Source organism: Phocoena phocoena, chromosome 12 (genome assembly GCF_963924675.1).
Source record: "Phocoena phocoena chromosome 12, mPhoPho1.1, whole genome shotgun sequence".
In the NCBI taxonomy this organism is placed as follows: Eukaryota; Metazoa; Chordata; class Mammalia; order Artiodactyla; family Phocoenidae; genus Phocoena; species Phocoena phocoena.
The window spans coordinates 27,895,764-27,915,804 of record NC_089230.1 but is presented as its reverse complement, the minus strand read 5'-3'; the positions used below and the strand labels follow the sequence as shown (position 1 = coordinate 27,915,804).

At 39.3% G+C, this 20,041-nt stretch overlaps 1 protein-coding gene across 1 annotated transcript in view; it reads right to left on the bottom strand.

Moving 5' to 3' along the window:
- Window positions 1–1,608: 1,608 nt before the first annotated feature.
- The window catches only part of AHI1 (Abelson helper integration site 1), a 186,024-nt gene continuing 167,591 nt past the window's right edge, over window positions 1,609–20,041 (bottom strand). Inside the window, exons 25-26 of the mRNA XM_065888623.1 lie at window positions 10,592–10,641; window positions 1,609–1,861 (exon numbers count right to left, since the gene is read on the bottom strand). Coding sequence (XP_065744695.1) covers window positions 1,609–1,861; window positions 10,592–10,641 — 303 coding nt within the window. The remainder of the gene's footprint in view (window positions 1,862–10,591; window positions 10,642–20,041) is intronic.

Genomic DNA, 20,041 nt, shown 5'->3' with positions numbered 1-20,041 from the left:
TCGAGCTCTGGTTTGGGAAGATCCCACATGTTGTGGAGCAACTAAGCCCGTGCGCCACAACTACTGAACCTGCACTCTAGAGCCCGCAAGCCACAACTACTGAGCCCTCATGCCAAAACTAATGAAGCCCGGATGCCTAGAGCCCATGCTCCGCAACAAGAGAAGCCACCGCAATGAGAAGCCCGCACACCACAACGGAGAGTAGCCCCTGCTCGCCACAACTAGAGAAAGCCTTGCACGCAGCAACAAAGACTCAACGCAGCCAAAAAGAAAAAGATAATAAATAAATTTAAAAAAAGTAAGTTAATCAATCCTTTATTCATAGAAATTGAATTTTCCTTCTATTTTTAGAAGGAGTAGCCTTTTAACTGAATCTCTGCATGTACACTTAAACATTTTCCTACAGTAAATTCCTCGAAGTAGAATATTCAGGTCAAAAGACATGAACAATTTGAAAACTTAAAATAAACAAGTATTACCAAGCTATACTCCACAAAGGATTGTTTTAATATATACTATTACCAGCAGCATATGAGGAAACCCACTTCCCCATACTCTCATCAACACAAGGTTGTATCAGTTTGAAGCTTGCTACCATTTTCTGAGGGAAAAATACCATCTCATTTATTGTTTTAATTTCTATTAATTTGATCACTGTAATTGGACATTTTTCGTATGTTCACTGTTTTTTATATATATATATATATCCCTTTAAGAATGTCCTATGCACCCCGTTTGCCAGTTCTCCTACTGATATACTTCTTTTCCCTTTTGACTTTTTAGAGCTTTTTATAAGTTAAGGGTATTAACGCTTCGTCTGTCACATACTTTGTGAAATTCTTCCTGATCCCAGCTTATTGGTTGTTTTTAGATTCTGCCTATGGCATTTTTTTCTCTCTGACATAAATGATTTTAAAGTTTCTATTATTTAGAGCTAAAAATCTCTTTCAAAATATGTTTTCCAATTCTGGTATCAGTGATAAAAAGTCATTCCTTAACACCCATGATTATAAAACTATTGATTTATAAACTTTCTGTATAATGAGATTTTATTTTTTGCCATCCAAATCTAAAAATACTTATGAAAAATTTGAATCTAATTCTCATTAAGTATCAATTTCATAAAAGTGTACGTGATAGAGCTTAACATTTTCACTTTCAGCAGACAAACTTCACTTCTAGTAATAGAGAAAACAGAGGCCGCCTTCTTTAGAAAGTCCTTTCCTGTCCTTCTTATACTTTATCTCTCACCAGAAAACATCATCATTCAAACTCATTTTGTCTCACTTGCCTGTCTCAGTGGAGAAAGTAGCGCCACCTTCTTGTTTCAAATTCTACTCTTTTAATTATTCTCCTTATCCTACACCTTGATTGGCTCTTCTCAAGGGGCTCTTTGCTCTGGGGTTATAAATATTCTTGTCATTCCCTCCTGTATAAAGATCTTCCTTACATCCTGTGTTTTCCACTAGTTTCTGCACAGCTTTTTCTTTCCCTTGAAGTCCAACTTCTGGGAGAAGCAGCCTCTCCTGATGGGCCTTCTCCCTACGGGCTGGAGACAATCTGACTCATGCTTCCAGGACCCTCCATTCAAAACCATCTTCTCCCAGGTCACAAACAGCCTCTTGGTTGCAAATCCCAAAGGCATTTTTCAGCCCTTATTTTACTTCTGCTGTCTTTGATACTTGTCCTTGTTGACCATGCCTTTCCTAAACCTTCCTGTTGACTCCGTGACATGACTGTCTCCTGGTTTCCTCTTACCTCTATGAGGGTGACTTTCCGGCCAGTTTGCTCGTTCTTCTTCCCCTGCACATCCATGATGTGTCTGTGGTCCTCAAGGCTCTGTTCTCTGCCCACCTCAGAACTGCAGGAGGGGAAGATTGGAGACAAGGAGCCAGTGAGAAAGCTGCTGCAACAGCTCAGATGGGGCTCGGATTTAGGGAAGTGGCAGTGGGAATAAAAAGGGGAGATAAATGGGAGGATCTGAGAGAAAAATATTCGACAGATGATATGAGCAACTATATATGTGGGTGGGCAGCAGGGAGTCACTGAAAATAACGTAGAGACAATAAACCTTAGCTGGTTTGGCTCCTTTTTACTGTATCAAGGGACAAGAATAAAATAAATTTTACTTCTTTCAGAAAAATATTAGCTGCCTGGGAAAAACCAGGAAGATTTTATCAAATTAAATAGAAGAAAGTGTGTGTGTGTGTGTGTGTGTGTGTGTGTGTGTGTGTGTAAAAGAGCAGGAGATTCCTTACTGACAAAGAAGGGGTGAAGGGGTGAAGGAAGGGGTGAAGTTTATGCATAAGAAAACAGTGATATCCTGACCTGTGAGATGGGGAATGCAGCTTTTCAAATGGTTCGACAGTAACAGTAACATAGAAAACAAATATTTTGTGGATGAGTGTTTAGTAATTCAAGTTATGTTAGAAAAAAGAAAAAACAATGAAAAAAGGGAAATTCAGAGAATGGAAGGCAGTGTCCCCTTTCTAGGATGTCTAGGAATGGTGGGAGACATCACAACAGAGCTTGAAAAAGGTACAAGAATTTCAAAATCAGGCAATAAGGAGGACTGAACAGTGACTGCTGTGGACTGAATTGTATTCTTTCACAGGTTGAAGCCCTAACCCCCAAAGTGAATATATCTGGAGATCAGGCCTTTAAGGAGGTAATTAAAATTAAAGGAGGTCATAAGGGTGAGACCCTAAGCTACAGGACTGGTGTCCTTATAAGAAGAGGAAGAGACACCAGAGAGCTCTTTCTCTCCACACATGCACAGAGGAAAGGCCATGTGAGGACACAGCAAGAAGCTGGCCACCTGCAAGGCAGGAAGAGAGGCCTCACCAGAAACCAGCCCTGTTGGAACCTTGATCTTGAATTTCCAGGCTCCAGAACTATGAAAATAATATTTACATTGTTTAAGCCACCCAGTCGGTGGTACTGTTACAGCAGCCCGAGAAGACTAATATGGAGATGTCTAAGTAAGTAAAATGAAGTCAGATGACTGAGAAGGAAAAGGGTCAGAAGCCACAAAGATGAAAGAACAAATAAAGTACGTCTAGAAAGGAGGAAAATGATGAGAGAGAAAGGAAAAGTTGAGTTCTGAAGCAAAAAGCATCGATAACTTACTGCCTATCTCCAGGGAACCTACACCTTAGCATTAAAGTAAAAATTCAAATGTCTGTGGATGCCAGGGTGACAAGGAGAGCGAGGAAAGCAAGCCAGGAATAATACAGCAGGACCCTGGTAAACTGGAGAGTGGATGACTCATCTTAGGGAGGAGACCACTAACTCAGCTCCAGTGGATGGAAGCCAGCAAAGAATGTGGAACTGTGGTCCAGAACTTCAGAAGAAATAAGAAATCTACATTTATGTGAAATCTTTGTATTTGGGCAACTGGTAAGATTACAGACACAGTGGACCTGGACTGTATCTTGCTGGCAGGCCCAATTTAAAAAATATATATATATATTTTTGGTCTGTGCATTCCCCCACCCTGTAGATACCCTGCTAGTCTCAGGGTATTCCAGGCACTTTCATGCAATTGTGCCTTAGCTCCTGCCATACTTCTGACTTCTAGGTCCTTTTCTTTTTGTTCACACTGTCTCTACATGGTTTTTAAGACTTAAATGCTATCTTACATCTTTGGCTTTCCCTGATCACTGTGGGAAAATCAGACCGTGTGATCCTCTCCACCTTTTCTTTCTCATAATGTACATATGATCTAACAGAAAGCTACCCTGAAAAATAAAACATCTGGACTTTTGCTTGCATCCAAGAGGAAGTAACAGGGACCAGATTTACTGCTCACCTAAAACAACTAAAAAAATTGGGCAAAACATATGAAATAATTTTCAAGACACTGAATCCTAAGCAACAAAGGAAAGTGATACCCAAGAAATGGAAAATAAATGAGATGAGCCCTATGACTGCCCAGCTTACTGCCTTGAGAGCTTCCAGGCCACAACACAGGGGGATGGGGACTGTGTGGAGCCTGGTGGGCTCCCTGAGTGAGTGCTAGGAGTCTGAGGAGACCAGGTAGGCTATAGTTCACAGACTACCAGAGAGGAGACAGCTTCAGAGTGAGAGAACTTGGAGACTTGCAAAGGTTCTCTTCAAGTATTCAGCAGAGTACAGGTGAGAATATACAGCGGAGGAAATCTCCCGAGGCCAGGGACAGTACCTATTCCCATCAGCCCGGATGGAAAACCTCAAAACGCAGAACGCATTGGGTAGAATACCCAAAAGGGATTTGTATCAGTAGTGAGGACTAATTAGCCCTAGATTAAACACAGTTCGAGTCCCACCTAACAAATCTAGAAAAAGAAGCGCAAATTAAACCCCAAAGAAGCAGAAATAAAGATCAGAGTGGAAATCAATGAAACAAAATAAATAAACAATAAAGAGAAATCAACAAAACAAAGCTGTTCTTTTCAATAAAATTGATAAACCATTTGCCAGGCTGACTGAGGAAAACAGAGTAAAGAAATAAATGATCAACACTAGGAATTAAAGAGGCAACATTATTACAGATTCTTTCAATATTAAAAAGATAATGAGGGAATATTATGAACAACTTTATGTCAACAAATTCAACCACTTGGATGAAATGGACAAGTTCCTTGAAAGATACAAATTATCAATGCCTATATAAGAAGAAATAGATAACCTTAATGGCTCTACTTCTATTAAACAAATTGAACTTGTAGTTAAAAATCTTCCATAAAAGAATACTTCAGGCCCATGTAGCTTTACTGGTGAGTCTACACAACATCTGAAGAAGAAATAGAGTGACATCAGTAAAAACGGTGGTATAAGGACTTCTGAAAAATTTCTGCTCCAAATAGGCTATGAGAAAACTGGCAAGTATGGTTAGAATCAACTTTTTTAGATTCTGGAAATTAGCCAATAGCTTGTAGTAACCTGGAGAATGTTTATCCAAGAAGAATGGTTGACACTTGGTAAGAACAGTGAGCTTTGTGGCATTTTAACTTACCTTATCCCATCCCCACTGTCTGGCTCTGTGGGTACCTTGAAAAAGAAGAGCCTGCGTTTATGGTGAAAGCCAGCAACCTGGCATCCACTGGAAGGAGCAGAACAGGGCTGGAACTTTTTCAAATCCTCATTCCCAAGGAATCGTCATTATCTGACCTGTTTGGTGGTTTCCTGGAAGATACCACTTGTAAGGCTGTCTGCATTTGACTTATCTTAGAGCTTGCCTTTTCCCTGGGAGGCAATTACAATTAACTTCAGGGCTGCCTGAGTGGTGGATAACAGTAGGCAAACAACAGACTAAAAACTTTAAAGGAAAAGCTGGGGGAATAAGCTGTCCATGTGGGTTTTGAAAAGCTCAGACTTAGTCCTGGGAGTCTAGAAGGTCTTACACATGTGTAGGGCTGTGTGCATGCACAGGAAAGACCTGAGAAGGCCTTAAGTCCTCACCGCTGGCTGACCTTAACACTCTATGCTAACAGGAAGTGAAGGCTAAGACAGAGGTGTTAACTGCCTGGCTGGGTGTTGAAGGTGTGCACAGCACACACAGAGCCCCTACCTGGTAAGACTGGGGGACTACTGGTTCCAGGTGTTTAAGGAAATCGGTTTCCAATTATTAGCTGATCACTAATCTAACTGAGCAAAGACTCCTGTGGACAAACACATTACAACTAAAGAATTAAAGAATTTGTTCAGAGAAGTTAACAAGCAACGAACAACTACAATAAGTAGCAACAACAACAAACCCCGGGGAGGGGGAAGAATCTAATTTCCAGAGTTGTCACATTATAGCATTCAAAATATCCAGTTTTCAATAAAAGGTTACAAGACATGCAAAGAAACAAGAAAGTATGCACCATACAAGGGAAAAAGCAATCAACTGAAATGGTCCCTTAGGAAGCCCAGACATCGGACTTTCTAGACAAAGACTTGAAATCCACTATTATAAATACATTCAAAGAACGCAAGAAAACCATACTTAACTAACGGGAAGTATGGGAACAACATCTCATCAAATAGAGAATATCAATAAATAAATAGAAATTACAAAAGGAAAAAGTAATATCATATCCTCACAGACTCTTCCAGAAAACTGAAGAGGAGGGAATTCTTCTTAAGAATGGCATTCCATGAAGCCAGCTTACTCTGATAGCAAAACCAGACTAAGACAGTACAAGAAAATAAAACTACAGACCCATATTTCTCTTGAACAAAATACAAACAACTCTAAATAAAATTTTAGCAAATCACGTCCACCAATTTATAAAAAGGATAACACACCATGACTAAGTGCGGTTTATTCAAAGAATGAAAAGTTGGTTTAACATTTGAAAACCAATGTAATTTACCATATTAGCACATTTTAAAAGAAAAATCATATGATTATCTTAGGAGGTGCAGAACAAGCATTTGACAAAAATCCAACATCCATTCCTGATACAAACTCTCAGCAAACTAGGAAATGAAGGAATAAAGGGCATTTATTTAAAAACCTATGATGATGTACTTAGTGGTGAAAGACTGAATGCTTTCCCACTCACTTCCCTTCAGGACAAAAGAAGATAAGAATATATACTCTCATCATTTCTATTCAACATTGTACTGGAAGTTCTAGCCAGTGCAGTAAGGAGGGAGGGAGGAAAGGCATCCAGACTGAGAAAGAAGAAGCTAAACTGGCTTTTATATGTATGACTGTCTATAGAGAAAACCTGGTGAAGTTTACCAAAAAGTTATTAAAACTAACAAGATAGTTTAGTAAGGTAGCATGATACAAGATCAACATACAACAATCAGTAGTATTCCCATAAATTAGCAACAAACAATTGAAATTGAAAAATAATACCATTTACCAATGAGATATGCAGGAATAAATCAGCCAAGTATGTGCAGGACTTATACACTGAAAACTAACAATCAGTGTTGAGAGAAATTGAAGAAGGCCTAAATAAATGGAGAAATATTTCATGTTAATGAGGCAGATGACTGAATATTGTCGACATGTCAGTTCTCCCCAAACTTATCTTTGGATTCAAGGTAATACAAGTTGGGATTCCAGAAGCCTATGTTGTGGAAACTGAAAAACTTATTCTAAATTGATGAGGACATACAAAGGACCCTGAATAGTTAAACCGACTTTAAAAAAGGACAAGACTGGAGGACCAATAATACCTGATTCCAAGACATATTATAAAACTACAGTAATCAAGACCGTGTGTTACTGGTGTAAAGACAGAAGTAGATCAATGGATAAGAATATGTCCAGAAACAGACCTACCCTTATAATGACAATTGATTTTCAATGAAGGTGTAAAGGCCATTCAGTTGAGACATGGCTATTTTTTCAACAAATGATGCTAGAACAACTGGATATCCCAATGCAAACAAAACAAAACAGAATCCTCTGATCCAAACCTCACATCATATACAAAAATTAACACAAAACAGATCATAGACTTAAATATGAAACCAATTTGAATTATAAAACTTTTACAAGAAAACACAGGAGAAAACCTTTGTAACTTTGGCAAAGGTTTCTTAGATACTATACTAAAGCATGACATATAAAAGAAAAAAATTGACAAATTGGACTTCATCAAAATAAAAAAGTTTGCTTTTCAAAAGCTACTGTTAAAAGAATGAAAAGGCGTAACAGAGACCGGGAGAAAATATCCGCAAGTCATGTATCTGATAAAGAACATATTTAGAATATATAAGGAACTCTGTGATGTCACACTCCTGACAGTGGATAATTCTGATTTCAGAAAGGGCGGGGAATGGGAGGAGGAGAAAAAGGCTGAAAAGTGAATAATCAAAAGAAGAAATTAAAAAGAAAAGTTGCAAGTAGTAGGGTATTTTAGGAGAAAAAGGTAAACTAATTTCTTCTCATGAAAAGAAGAAGAAATTGAAGAAGTCTGGAATAGGATTATTATAAAGATGGAAAAATATATAGTGGAGGAGAGATCGGATACTTGGAGTTCACACTTATGGCTGCACTACATTAAGAAGAGATTGCATTCATTCATTCATTCATTCAGTTCACATATGAGTGTTCACAAATAAAGGCCTTTAATACTATTGACCATCTGAACTAACTTCTCTCTGACCAAACCTGTTAATGAAATAAAACATTCTATGCTTAAAAAAAAAAACCCAACAAACTCAAGATAAAATATATTAGTAACTAGGGAACACTAATACTAATACTAATGGATTATAACATATTTGTAGAAGCTTCGTTACAAACTCTGACTTGGGCAGCAGACCATAACATCATAGGGGCATGAGATATAAAAGGTAAAAGTTTAAGACTTTCAAGAAAATGCCTTTAAATTAACCTATAAAAGTTTCTTCTTGGTATCTTTTTAAGATAAGAGAGTGTAGCTTTATTAAAATGTGTAAAAATTGTTTGCACAGAAGTGATTGACATTTCTGAAAAAAAATTAAAAAGTATAAATGAGACAAGAAATTCAAGTGGAAAGTGGTGAGAGGCAGTCCTATGTGGCTCATTTACAAAGTTTGGTCAACCAACTAATGAGCAGATGTTAGTAACTGAATGGCAAGGCTGCAAAGAAACAAAAAAATTAGCCTCTATCCATTTACTTGGGTACAGTGGACTCATTTAAGTAAATTACAGAAATAAAGAAATGACATACTGGGCTATAGTACTTCCACCTTCAACTTGCCTACAGTTCTTAAGTCATGAGAAATGTATCAATTCATCCTTACTTCTAAGAAATTATGAGTACAGGGAAAGCCCAAAGGCTTTAGATGAAATTGAGCATTTAGACATATCTGAACTTCTCATGAAAATTTATTTTCAGAAGCCTCTTAAGCGCTCTATGTTCAAAAAGAGAAGCCAAGCTACCCTGACAGCCTTAGAAACAAGCTGGGATGGTTTTTGAGGCTTTTTTGAATTTTAATCTGGAGAGCATTATGTGGATCTCTCTGTCACCTGAAAAATACGTATCCAAAGTAGTCAGAGTGACTACAGAACCTTTCATTCACATATTAGATAAAAGTTCTAAAAACTTTTATAAAAATGTTCATAGAGAGGACTGTTCCCATAATGTATTAAAATATGGTCATTTTTGATTGTTGAAACAGAGTTTGTCCTCACTGCCAGCGTATTTTTTTACGTGGGTGATCTGTCACTGAGTATACTCCTCAGAGCCAGTTATTATGTGATCAACTATTATGTAAAATTTCAATTGTTCAGAGATCGGAACTGAAAACATACCTGGCAGATATAACAAAAACAAAAAACTGAAAGACCTGGGATGTGTATTTGTGTCGTGTGATAGGCAGAGAGAAAGCATGGAAAGAACAGCAGATTGGGAAACACAGGATCTGTGTTCTGGTACTGGGTCTGCCTCTTACTACCTCCCTCAGATCATGGTTCTCCACGTGCAAAAGAGGGGTCAGAGCAGTGGCCTGCAGGGAAATGGGGAGACTCAAATGTGATAATGTGAGTGACTGTGCTCTGATGTAATACAGGGCTATATATAATCACATAATCATCAATATAATTTTATCTCTCAAAAAGAAAGATTTTTTAAACTTACAAAAAAATGACATCTTACCAAGGAGCCTAATAGCTCTGAATACAGTATAAAAAACAAACACACACACACCCTGGTAGTCTGAGAATCAGGAGACTTAGGTCTTGCTTGGTTCAAGCGCTGACATAAATGTGCCTTGTGACATTTGCACAAGGTCTTTCCTCTTAGTTTTCCTGAATGTAAAACAGAGGGAATGTAGAATTTCTAAGGGATCTTCTAGGTCATGATTCTGTGACTCTTAAAAATACCATTTAAAAATTCTATTTGTCTTTCATCTGTAGAATGAAATATTATAAAATAATGCACGGTTTTATCTGATAATGCCTGTAAATTAGAGTATCATGTAAATCAGAATTTCTGACCTGGAAGAGACATATTCTAAATGTCAAAGTGCATAGCAGGGTTAACGAATAAATATTGGGTTGGCCCAAAAGTTCATTCGGGTTTTTCTGTAAGACATTATGGAAACCCCTGAACTTTTTGGCCAACCCAATATTTTCCTGAAGGACATTCAGCAGGGATTCTCTGTGTGCACATGTGTGTAGGCATGCACCCAACGTGGGGACAGTGGCGGTGTGGGATGGGAGGGCACAGCAGACACCTGAGCTGTTCAAGGTTGTTACACTCATGTGATAGTTTGCTAGTGACGTGTGAATATGAAGTCAGGGCTTCAGATTATGTACAAAATCATCTGCAATGATAAAAACTGAGAAGTGCTTTGCAAAGGTTTTCGGTATTGTTTTTTTGAGGTTTTCTATTTATGTTATTAAGCAAGTATCAAAAAAATACAAAAACTTCCTAGAGATCTTTTAAAATAAATACTTCAAAAATTGCTCATCTACCTTAGGCATTTCTAAGACATATACAATGATAATGTTTTGGGTATTAGCTTTTTTTCTTTAATGCCTCGAAATAGGCATTTCATAATTTTTTTTAGTGTGGTATTATGAAGAGGGAAATGGATAAATTGTCCTTAAAAAAAAAAAAAAAAAAAACAACTATTTATCACTGCAAATTATTTAGGAGGAAAAGCTGCTTACTGTGTCATAGACTCTGAGCCCGGTCTGAAATCCTGGGACTTGAATGACTGCTGTGAAAGAAGAACAAAGAGTAAATCACAAATCACAGAAGACAACACAGGCAATATTCACATGCTGAAAACCCACCAACTAGATGAATGAGGAGAGAGCATGCCTGTTCTGAACACAAGTGTCTATCAGCATGTCTATCACAAGTGTCTATTCACGCCCATGGAAAACCAAGGAAACAGGTATCCAGATTGGTTAAGCGCTCTTCATAAAGAAAGTGAGCTTTCAGGTGTGTGGCCAAAAGAGTCAGCCTAAATTAATTCAGTAATACTATGTTATATTACTTAAGTTCTAAATTGACCTTTCAACACTGCATCTTTCCTTTGTAATCCTGTCAGTACACTGTATTTTCATGGTGTTACTCACTGAACTATGTGTAAAATTTTGAATCTGCAAGCTCTTTAAATCTTCTACAAAATTTGATTAGTATATCTATTTTATTAATGGCACCTCCATAAGAAAATCAAATAAGCACTTTCAGTGGTACCAGATTATACTCTGAGTGTTAGACGGTTCCTCTAGAGTTTGAACATTAATTCCAAATGAAAGGATACTGTGGAAAATGGTGGTTGATATGAGACAGTAGTTTAGAAATCAACTTAATCTTGCTATAAGACAGACTTGCAAATTTTTTTTTATAGATAATTACATGTTATGGGAAGGATCTACTTAAAATTCACATAGAAAATATAAATCACTACTATGTTAAAGTTTTGAATTACATACAAATGAAAGAGATATACCATATCTACCTAATTAAAATTTTAAAACCCCAGAAAACAAAAAGCCAAAATGAACTGAAAGACAAGGAGTACAACTATCTCTTTCAGTCTTAACTTCTTTGAGTAACTACTGCCTTCCCAGTCTTATCTCTACTGAAACTTGTTTTGCCTTTTTGGATTTCCTCCTTCACAATCAGATTTCAGCAAGATTTGGCACTGAGTCCCTTTAAACAAGTATTACTTTTCTTATCATAAAGATTTCAAGAGGATTTTGTACTTTTCTGGACCATAATTATGTAATATTATTGCTGGCTATAGAGCTTTAAATCAAGCATGTAATGAAAACAACAGTTAAAGGGCAAGGAGACTTAGTGGCAAAACCTGAATGTGGTAGTAAGTGAGCCTATTTCAAAGAACAACAAAAGAACCAATCTCGGATTTTTCTCAACTATTTGAAGATGATCTGATTCAGTTAAAATGTGTTTGGGGAAAAAAGTACAAACACATAGAAAATTTAAATTCAAGGACTAATGCAGATTGCAGAAGAGTCTACCTGCCCTCAAGCCCATAGAGCAAAAGAAAACCATCAAAACCTCTCAGAGAGCATCAACTGTAACTGAATTTCTTCAGTCTTTTTCCCCAGACTTATGAAATAAATTCCAAACACAGCCAAGAGATTAAATGTCAGATGCTTCTTTTACATGGTCTAAGTATTACTTCTCTCTCTTTGCCCAAGGCAAGAGCAACATCTTACCTTAAATACATGTATATACAGTCGGCCCTCAGTATCCAAGGGGGATTGGTTCCAGGACACTCCCACCTGCACAGATACCCAAATCTGCAGATGCTAAAGTGCCTCATATAATGGTGTAGTATTTGTATATAACCTAACAACCTCCTGTATACTTTAAATCATCTCTAGATTACTTATAATACCTAATACGATGTAAACGCTATGCTAATAGTTGTAAATACAATGTAAATGCTATGTAAATAGTTGCCAGCATGGCAAATTCAAGCTTTGCTTTTTGAAACTTTCTGGAATTTTTTTTCCAAATAATTTCTATCCATGTTTGGTTGACTCTTTAGATGCGTAGCCCGTGGATAAGGAAGGCCAACTGTATATGAAATGTTGTAAAACTACTGGATTAAAAAACCCCAACATAATGGCTCTAATCAGAATATAAGTCTACTCCAGAGGTTGAGGGAAGGGAAGTCAGACTGAATTATACATCACTGTTACGTCAGCGTTACTTTTCCTTGCTTGTTGTGACCCTGACAAATGAGTAACAACATATTACTACGTGCAGGTCTTACCAAACCTGCTTCTAATAGTCTTTTCATATGAAATGGGTGCTGTAATGTCCTCAGAAAGTCTGTCTTAAGCAAGTTAAACATAGTTCCTGCCCTGTTTCCTACTGTATTACTGCATTACTGTAGCGGGCATATCCAAGTCCTTTTTCATGATGCAAAGGTTGGCTTAACCTATGTTCAAATGCTATGAATCACAAATTAGTAGGAGATCCACATTACAAAGTCTTGACACTGATTTATAAAAGGACACTTATTTCTTTAGGACCAATACTTCACTTTTCAACACCTTTACTCACTCATTCCTTGGTCTCAGCAGCAGCGCGCCATATGGGTATGGAGGCAGAAGGAGGGGGAAGAAGGAGGTGTCTCTGTGAGCTGTTTTGTTTCACTTTATCTTTAAACAAAAAAGCCCAAGGCTATGAGACAATCAGCCCATAAGCACCCTCACCCCCCATCAAGGCCAAGGAGCATGATTGCCCTTCTTGCCCTCTTGTCCACACACACCTCTCAGCTGTTTTGTGAACTTCATTTCCTCTTCATGGATACCCTTGATTTGGAGAGGAGGGGATGGAGAGAGGAAGATGAGCAAAGCAAAGGAGTTGAATGAAAGGATCAGAATCTGGAGACTCTTGCTTCCCAAACCCTCACAACTTCGTAGTGATACTTTTAAGTTTAGATGCAGTGAGACAAACATGAAAGGAATGATTAATGGAATGATTTTCAGTGCCTCCAGTGATTACATGGAGATTTACCAAGAAGAAACAACTCATAAATAACTTTGGAAAAGAGAAATGGGCCATGCAAACAACTCCCCCAAATATTTCTATAAACTTGAAGAATGAATGTAAAATTAAGTAAATGTTCAATCTATGTTTGTTGCAGTAGCACACCAGCTTTAAATAAGGCAAATTTATGATATAGTAGAACTCTATTTTTAAAGCTATTTATATACCTCCTGATATCTACCTTTTCCAAAGAATTAATATCTGCAATTGTTTTATACCCACTTTGTAGGAATTTTTATTGAAAAGAAAAAAACCCAACAACGAGGGCTGTTGGTTAAATTCTAATCCTGGTTCTGTCATTAACTCTCTATGGCCTCAGTAAGCCACTTAACTTCTCTTGAGGTCTGTTTTTCTTACTTAAAAATGTACAGGAGGTGCTCAGAATAAAAGCATGACCTATCATAGCACCATTCTTATATTTTACAGATGAGGAAATGGAGGCCCAGAGTCACCAAGATTACAGAAGTAGCCTGAAGGTTACAATCCTGTTTTTCAAACTGGTTTAAAAGCAAAACTAGTTTTCAATACAATTTTGTTTGAAAGCCTCACATACAAACACTGAAAAGTAGAATTTCTCTAGGTGAAGCTAGGTTTGGTGGTCTGGCAAACCTGGCCTCCCCAGACCTACCCCACAGAGCCCTGAGACACAGGGCTCTACAGAGGAGAGAGTTTACAAACCACTCGACTAGATAAGCTCTTTCAGGTTTTCTCTGTTGCTAAAATTATGTTTCTGGGAGCATAATTTTATGACTTTAAATATTCATACAAGTTTGCTGTTGATTCTTTGATTTTAGAATTTATTGTTGATTATTTGAGTTGTATTGACGCTAAATCCTCCAATTATGCTTTTCCTTAAGGACAAAATATTCCTCTGCATTAAGATGCAGTTTCTATAAGTATATTAAAACAAAAAGTAAAGCCCTTCATCTTGATTCATGATTTGTAGTTTGGGATACTAATTATGCCAATTAAAAACGACAACAACAATAAATACTTAACGGAAAGCCACTCTAGGGGCAAGGCACCGTGCTACGTGCCCTGGAGATACAAAGCTAAGTAGGCTCCAAGAGCTTATACTCTAACAGGGGAAGGCATGGAGACAACCAACAAGGCAGAGGGAGATCCACATTATGATAAAGGAAAAAAAATGTGCAGATATAAAGGAACAGAAGTCTTGAATTGCAACTGGAGGCTTTTGAGAAGGATTCTCAGAAGAGGGAGCATTTAGCTGTCTCCTAAGGGATAAACTGAATTTCTGATAGTTGGCGTAGCACAAAAACTATACAGCTGGAGAAAACGGGGTAAGCAGAGGTTTGAGGTTTTGCGTCTGCAGGGCAGCATACTCGGGAGGGTGATTTGGGAGATGAGGAAAAGTGGGTCAGAACTTCTGTTCAATCTCTGAGGAATGAGAGCTAGATTAAAACCTAAGAGATTTGGACTTCAAAGACAAATACAGCATCAGCTAAGATGTCTGAGCTGGTAAATCACGACTTGATTTCTATTTTAGGAAGGTGCCTCTGGTAGGCAGGTAAACGGTGCAGTAAAGACTGGAGAATGGGAGCGTGGAGACCTCCACAGGTAGGGGCTGGGGGGCTGGTTCCAGCAATCTCCTTCCCAGGTTCCTCCCCCTCAGTGCACTCTTTAAAAAAACTGGTGCTCCTTAATGCCTTCTACCCTTTAGTTCTGTACACTCCTCTGTTCCCATGGATTCGACAGGTATGTTTATGCTAAAGACTTCCAAATCAATACCCAGAGCCTGGATCTCCAGTTTTCTTCAAAATGATTTGGCAATCGTTAGTTTTCAGCAAATCTTGTAAATACGGCCGTTTTTCTGAACATACACTTGGAACCATCCACCTTCATCAGAACTACCTCGCAAGGCTGAGTTCTCAGCAAATCTCTCCCGAGCCCCCTGGCTGCCACACAGGTGCTACACACAGTGCATCTTACGCTGAAGTGCCCTTCTGCTTTTACACACTGATGGTCACGTTAGAAACCTAGGTTGCTCCTTTTCCTTCACATGGATGTCCTCACCAAACCCTACTTTCGCATTATGGCTGGCTTGGATTGCTGCAACTGCCTCTCCTGGTCTTATTTCACTGCTTTCCGCCCACCCCCCCCCTTCTCAGAGCTTACAGAATGAGCTTTTGAAACAACTGATTTGATCATGCCATCCTCCATGTTTTAAATCCTCCAATGGCTCCCCAGTATCTTCAGGATCAAATCCAGCTCCTTAACATGCCATACAAGGATCTTCTTGATTCCATCTCCTTGTTCAGGTTCAGCTTTCTCTCTTTTTAACTTTGCAGCCTAGGCTCCAGCCATGATGAAATATTTGTGGTGGCCTGTGTGCCATGTCTTGATATTTGTTCCGTCTGCCTGGAATGCTCTTCCTCCCATAAAACTCCATTTAGAAATCAACCCCTCTGGAAAGCCTTTCCTGACCTCATTAAGCTTGTCAGGGGCCACTTCCATTTGCTCCCCTGCATTTCATATAGAACTCTATCAAAACAGACTTTTATGCTGTAAAACCCCCGATATTTGACTGTTCTTTCAAGAGAGAACTCCTTAAAGGTGAAGGTAGATGATGATTCCATAACACACTGGAGTAGAGAAGAAAAAAATCGGGTTTTTAAAAATTGATTTGGTTTTGGGCACACTGGACCAGAGATTCCAGAATGACACCTTCGTGAACGTGGAAATTTCTAGTAGGCAGTTAGAAATACACTTGGGGAATTCAGAACAGGAGCCGAAGTTACAGATGTAGACTTTGATACATCTGAAATACCAAAGTAATATTTGAAATGATAGGGGTAGAGGATAATCCAGAAAAAAGTGCTAGAGAAAAATAAAAGACATACAGCATGTAGCTTGTAGAAGGCTGGTATTACAATGGCAGGCAAAGCCAGAGAACGAGTGAGAAACAGGAGAGGTAAGTGCACTGTTACAAACATTAAGGAAACAGAAAAAAGCAGGGGTGTTAATGACCCAGAAAGCTGGCATACGGAGGATTTTTTTACACGGTCTGTAAACTGCTGGAAACAGTCCCTCCCTCCATCGTGTGCTTTATCCCTTATCCCTTCCCCTGTGACCAGCTGGTTTTTCAGTTTCTCTGATGAGCACTTCTAGCTACTTGAGGGCTTCTGCACAAGCTGTTTCTAATGCCTCAAATGTATCCTCCTGCCCCCCACCCCCTTACAAAAACTACCCCATCCACTTCTCACCACAAGGCCTCACAGCTTCCCTTCACTGTCCTTTCACTGCTTATGTTTTAGTTTTATGACTCATTAATTACAGTTATTTTCACTCATTAGGCTGTAAGTTCTGTAAGTGGAGGGACTATTTCTGTTTAATTCACCATTACACCATCCAGACAACATTCTATCACAGTGCCTGGAAAAATAGCAGGCATTCAATATATATGTGTTAAATGAATAAACTATAAAGACACCAAAGGGGTGGAGGAGTGAGGATGCAGATCATTGGTTGAGTGAGGCTAGAAAAATGTGGGAGGGGAAAATGACCAAAAATACAAGTGGAGGGGTCGGCCATAGAAAGGAGGGCACTTCTTTCTATGATCTGAAAGCAGCTGGAGAAGGAAGGGGAAGTAACAGAAATACAGAGAAAGCAGGGAGACAAAGTCAGCCTGGAGTAAGAGGTTACGTGGACCTTACCGTGACCAGGCACTGTAAAGCATGGGGTAGGGAGTCAGTCAGGAAGAACAAAAAGATGATCAAGACCACGGGTCTCACTGAGGCTGGGAACCACAAGTACGACACAGAGACAACCACCACAATTCTGTGCTTTTCTTTAGCAATGATGAAATTCCAGAGTAGAAGTGAGAGAAATGGACAACTGGTTTACCCCCAGACCTGGGGACTGGTAAGACCTGTATGCCAAGTCACACCAAGTGCCATATGTATACGACATCAAGTTGCTAAATAAGTGCTGCTTCCATGCATTTATTTCCTGGTGATCTAAGTGAGCTGGTTTGGGGAGAGTGAAAACTGATGGCAGATAACCAAGAAGGCAGGAAACATCAGAATGCCACCCCTCCCCCCTTTTAAAAAAGATTTCTGCAAACTAAAGAATCATTTGGGTCACCCACTGCCTCTTTTGGGACTGGACTATTCCCTAGTGATGGGCGATAAGGGAAGGAAACTGGAGAGACTGAAGGAGACGTGGCAATTTTACCAAGCCCACTGCAGCCCTCTGCACACTGTTGACCATCTGCCCGTGAGCAACACCATCACTGCTGACGTTCAGCAGGGTCAGGTCTGATTTGGAAGGTTAATACACACCTCAGTACAGCTGCTCCTATTTCTTTGCCTGATCCTTCCTTCATTCAGTAAACGTTTACTGAATACCTGCTTTGTGCCGGATGCTGGGGATTCAATTTTAAACGAGACACAGTCTCTGCCTTAAAGAAGTTATGGCCCTTTTATTCCATCCAAAGACAAAGAAAGGAACTGAAGAAAAAAGTCGTGGGCTTCCCTGATGGCGCAGTGGTTGAGAGTCCGCCTGCCGATGCAGAGGACACGGGTTCATGCCCCGGTCCGGGAAGATCCCACATGCCTCGGAGCGGCTGGGCCCGTGAGCCATGGCCGCTGAGCCTGCGCGTCTGGAGCCTGTGCTCCGCAACGGGAGAGGCCACAACAGTGAGAGGCCCGCGTACCGCAAAAAAAAAAAAAAGTCGTATGCATGAGCCATGCTAGAAACATGCTAGAAATAGTAGGTTACACCTTCGATCCAATTTCCTATGCCTGACCTTTTCCTTCTTCATCTTTACTATAAAGACTTACAGGTTTTATAAAACAACTGTGTACTTTTAATAGTTTCAAAACACAGCTAATCCTCATTATTTGTGGATTTCCTATTTGCAAATTTGCCTACTCACTAAAATTTACTTGTAACCCCCAAATCAGTGCGTGTGGTGCTGTCACAGTTGAATACATGCACTGGTGCAGAGTGGTGACACATCTGAGCTGCCCAATGCACATGTTCCCAGCTGAGGTAGGAACGTTAGTACCTCCCAACGTCTTGCAATGTTTCTCATGCTCCGTCTTATTGTTTCAGCTCTCATACAGTAAACAAGTGTCCTTTTTATGATCTATTTAGTGCCATGTTTTTCACATTTTTGTGCTCTTTGTTGGTGATTTTGCTGTTTAAAATGGTCCCTACGCATAGTGTTGCAGTGTTGTCTAGTGTGATTAAGTTCAAGAAGGCTGAGGTGCCTGCCCCAGATGAAGTATGTGTACTAGTTAAGCTTCGTTTAGGTGCAAGTGACAGTACAGGAGTTCAATTTTAATGACTCAAATGTAGTAAGTGTCTTTAGACAGACATACACGTAAAACAAGGTTATGTATTGATTGGTTGATGAAAATCTTGTGACCAGAGGCTCTCAAGAACCTAATCCTGCATTTCCTCTAGGAGCATTGGTTTAGAATTCACTAATTCAGTGTTCATGGTGAATTTATAAACATAATTACTGTAAATGACTACAATTGACTGTGTATTTTTAGGCATGGCTTCTGTGCATCCACTGTATTACTATTTTACAGTTCTTACTTGCTACCTTTCCTAATCTTATTCCTTGACAAATCTATGAAGCTTTGGGGAGCTCTGTCTCAATCAAATTGTAATCATTCATAGAGAATATCCTACACGTCCAGTACTAAGGTGGGAACTCTGGGGGAATATGAATGTTGGAAAGTTGATTCCTGTTGGTTTCACATGGCTGTGTGTAATGGCTTATAGACTCATATTTAGTCAGGTCAATTGGAAGTTTATAGCCTGAGATCAAAGGGCCTGAAGTAGATATGTTATTCCTTTGATGAGGCTGGAAGAACATTCTCTAGTAAAATTCCATAACTCTGTGTCTACAAAGGAGCTTTCACAAATATAAAGGAGCATCTCCCAAAGAGTAGCACGTTTAGGGTAGAGTCTGGGCACTGATATTTTCACACAAGTGCCCAAGGTGATTCTAAGGCCTAGCTGTTTGAGAACTCCTACTCTGGCATATAACAAACCAATAAGCTGTGGGGCTTGGAGAGCTCAGGACTGATTCCTGACCTCTGTGTGTGAAGCTGACTTTGCTTAGTAGCCGGTAAGCATGGAATGGTGTGATCCCTGTCAACTCCTCCCATTCCTGCCTTCACCCCTTCCTCTGGTTTGAATCTCAATTCTTACTAGCACTACCCATCAAGGATTTCAAATTCCCTCCTAACAAACAACATTAAACAGACACAGTAACTCTCAGGCTCATAATTTATTGAGAGCAAATATATGTATAGGAGAGGTTCAAGATGGCGGAGGAGTAAGACATGGAGATCACCTTCCTCTCCACAAATACATCAAAAATACATCTACATGTGGAACAGCTCCTACAGAACACCTACTGAACACTGGCAGAAGACCTCAGACTTCCCAAAAGGCAAGAAACTCCCAACGCGCCTGGCCATGTGGCTAACAGAGTCTTGGTGCTCCAGCCAGGTGTGAGGCCTGAACCTCTGAGGTGGGAGAGCCAAGCTTGGGACATTGGTCTACCAGAGACTACCGGGCCCCCACATAATATCACATGG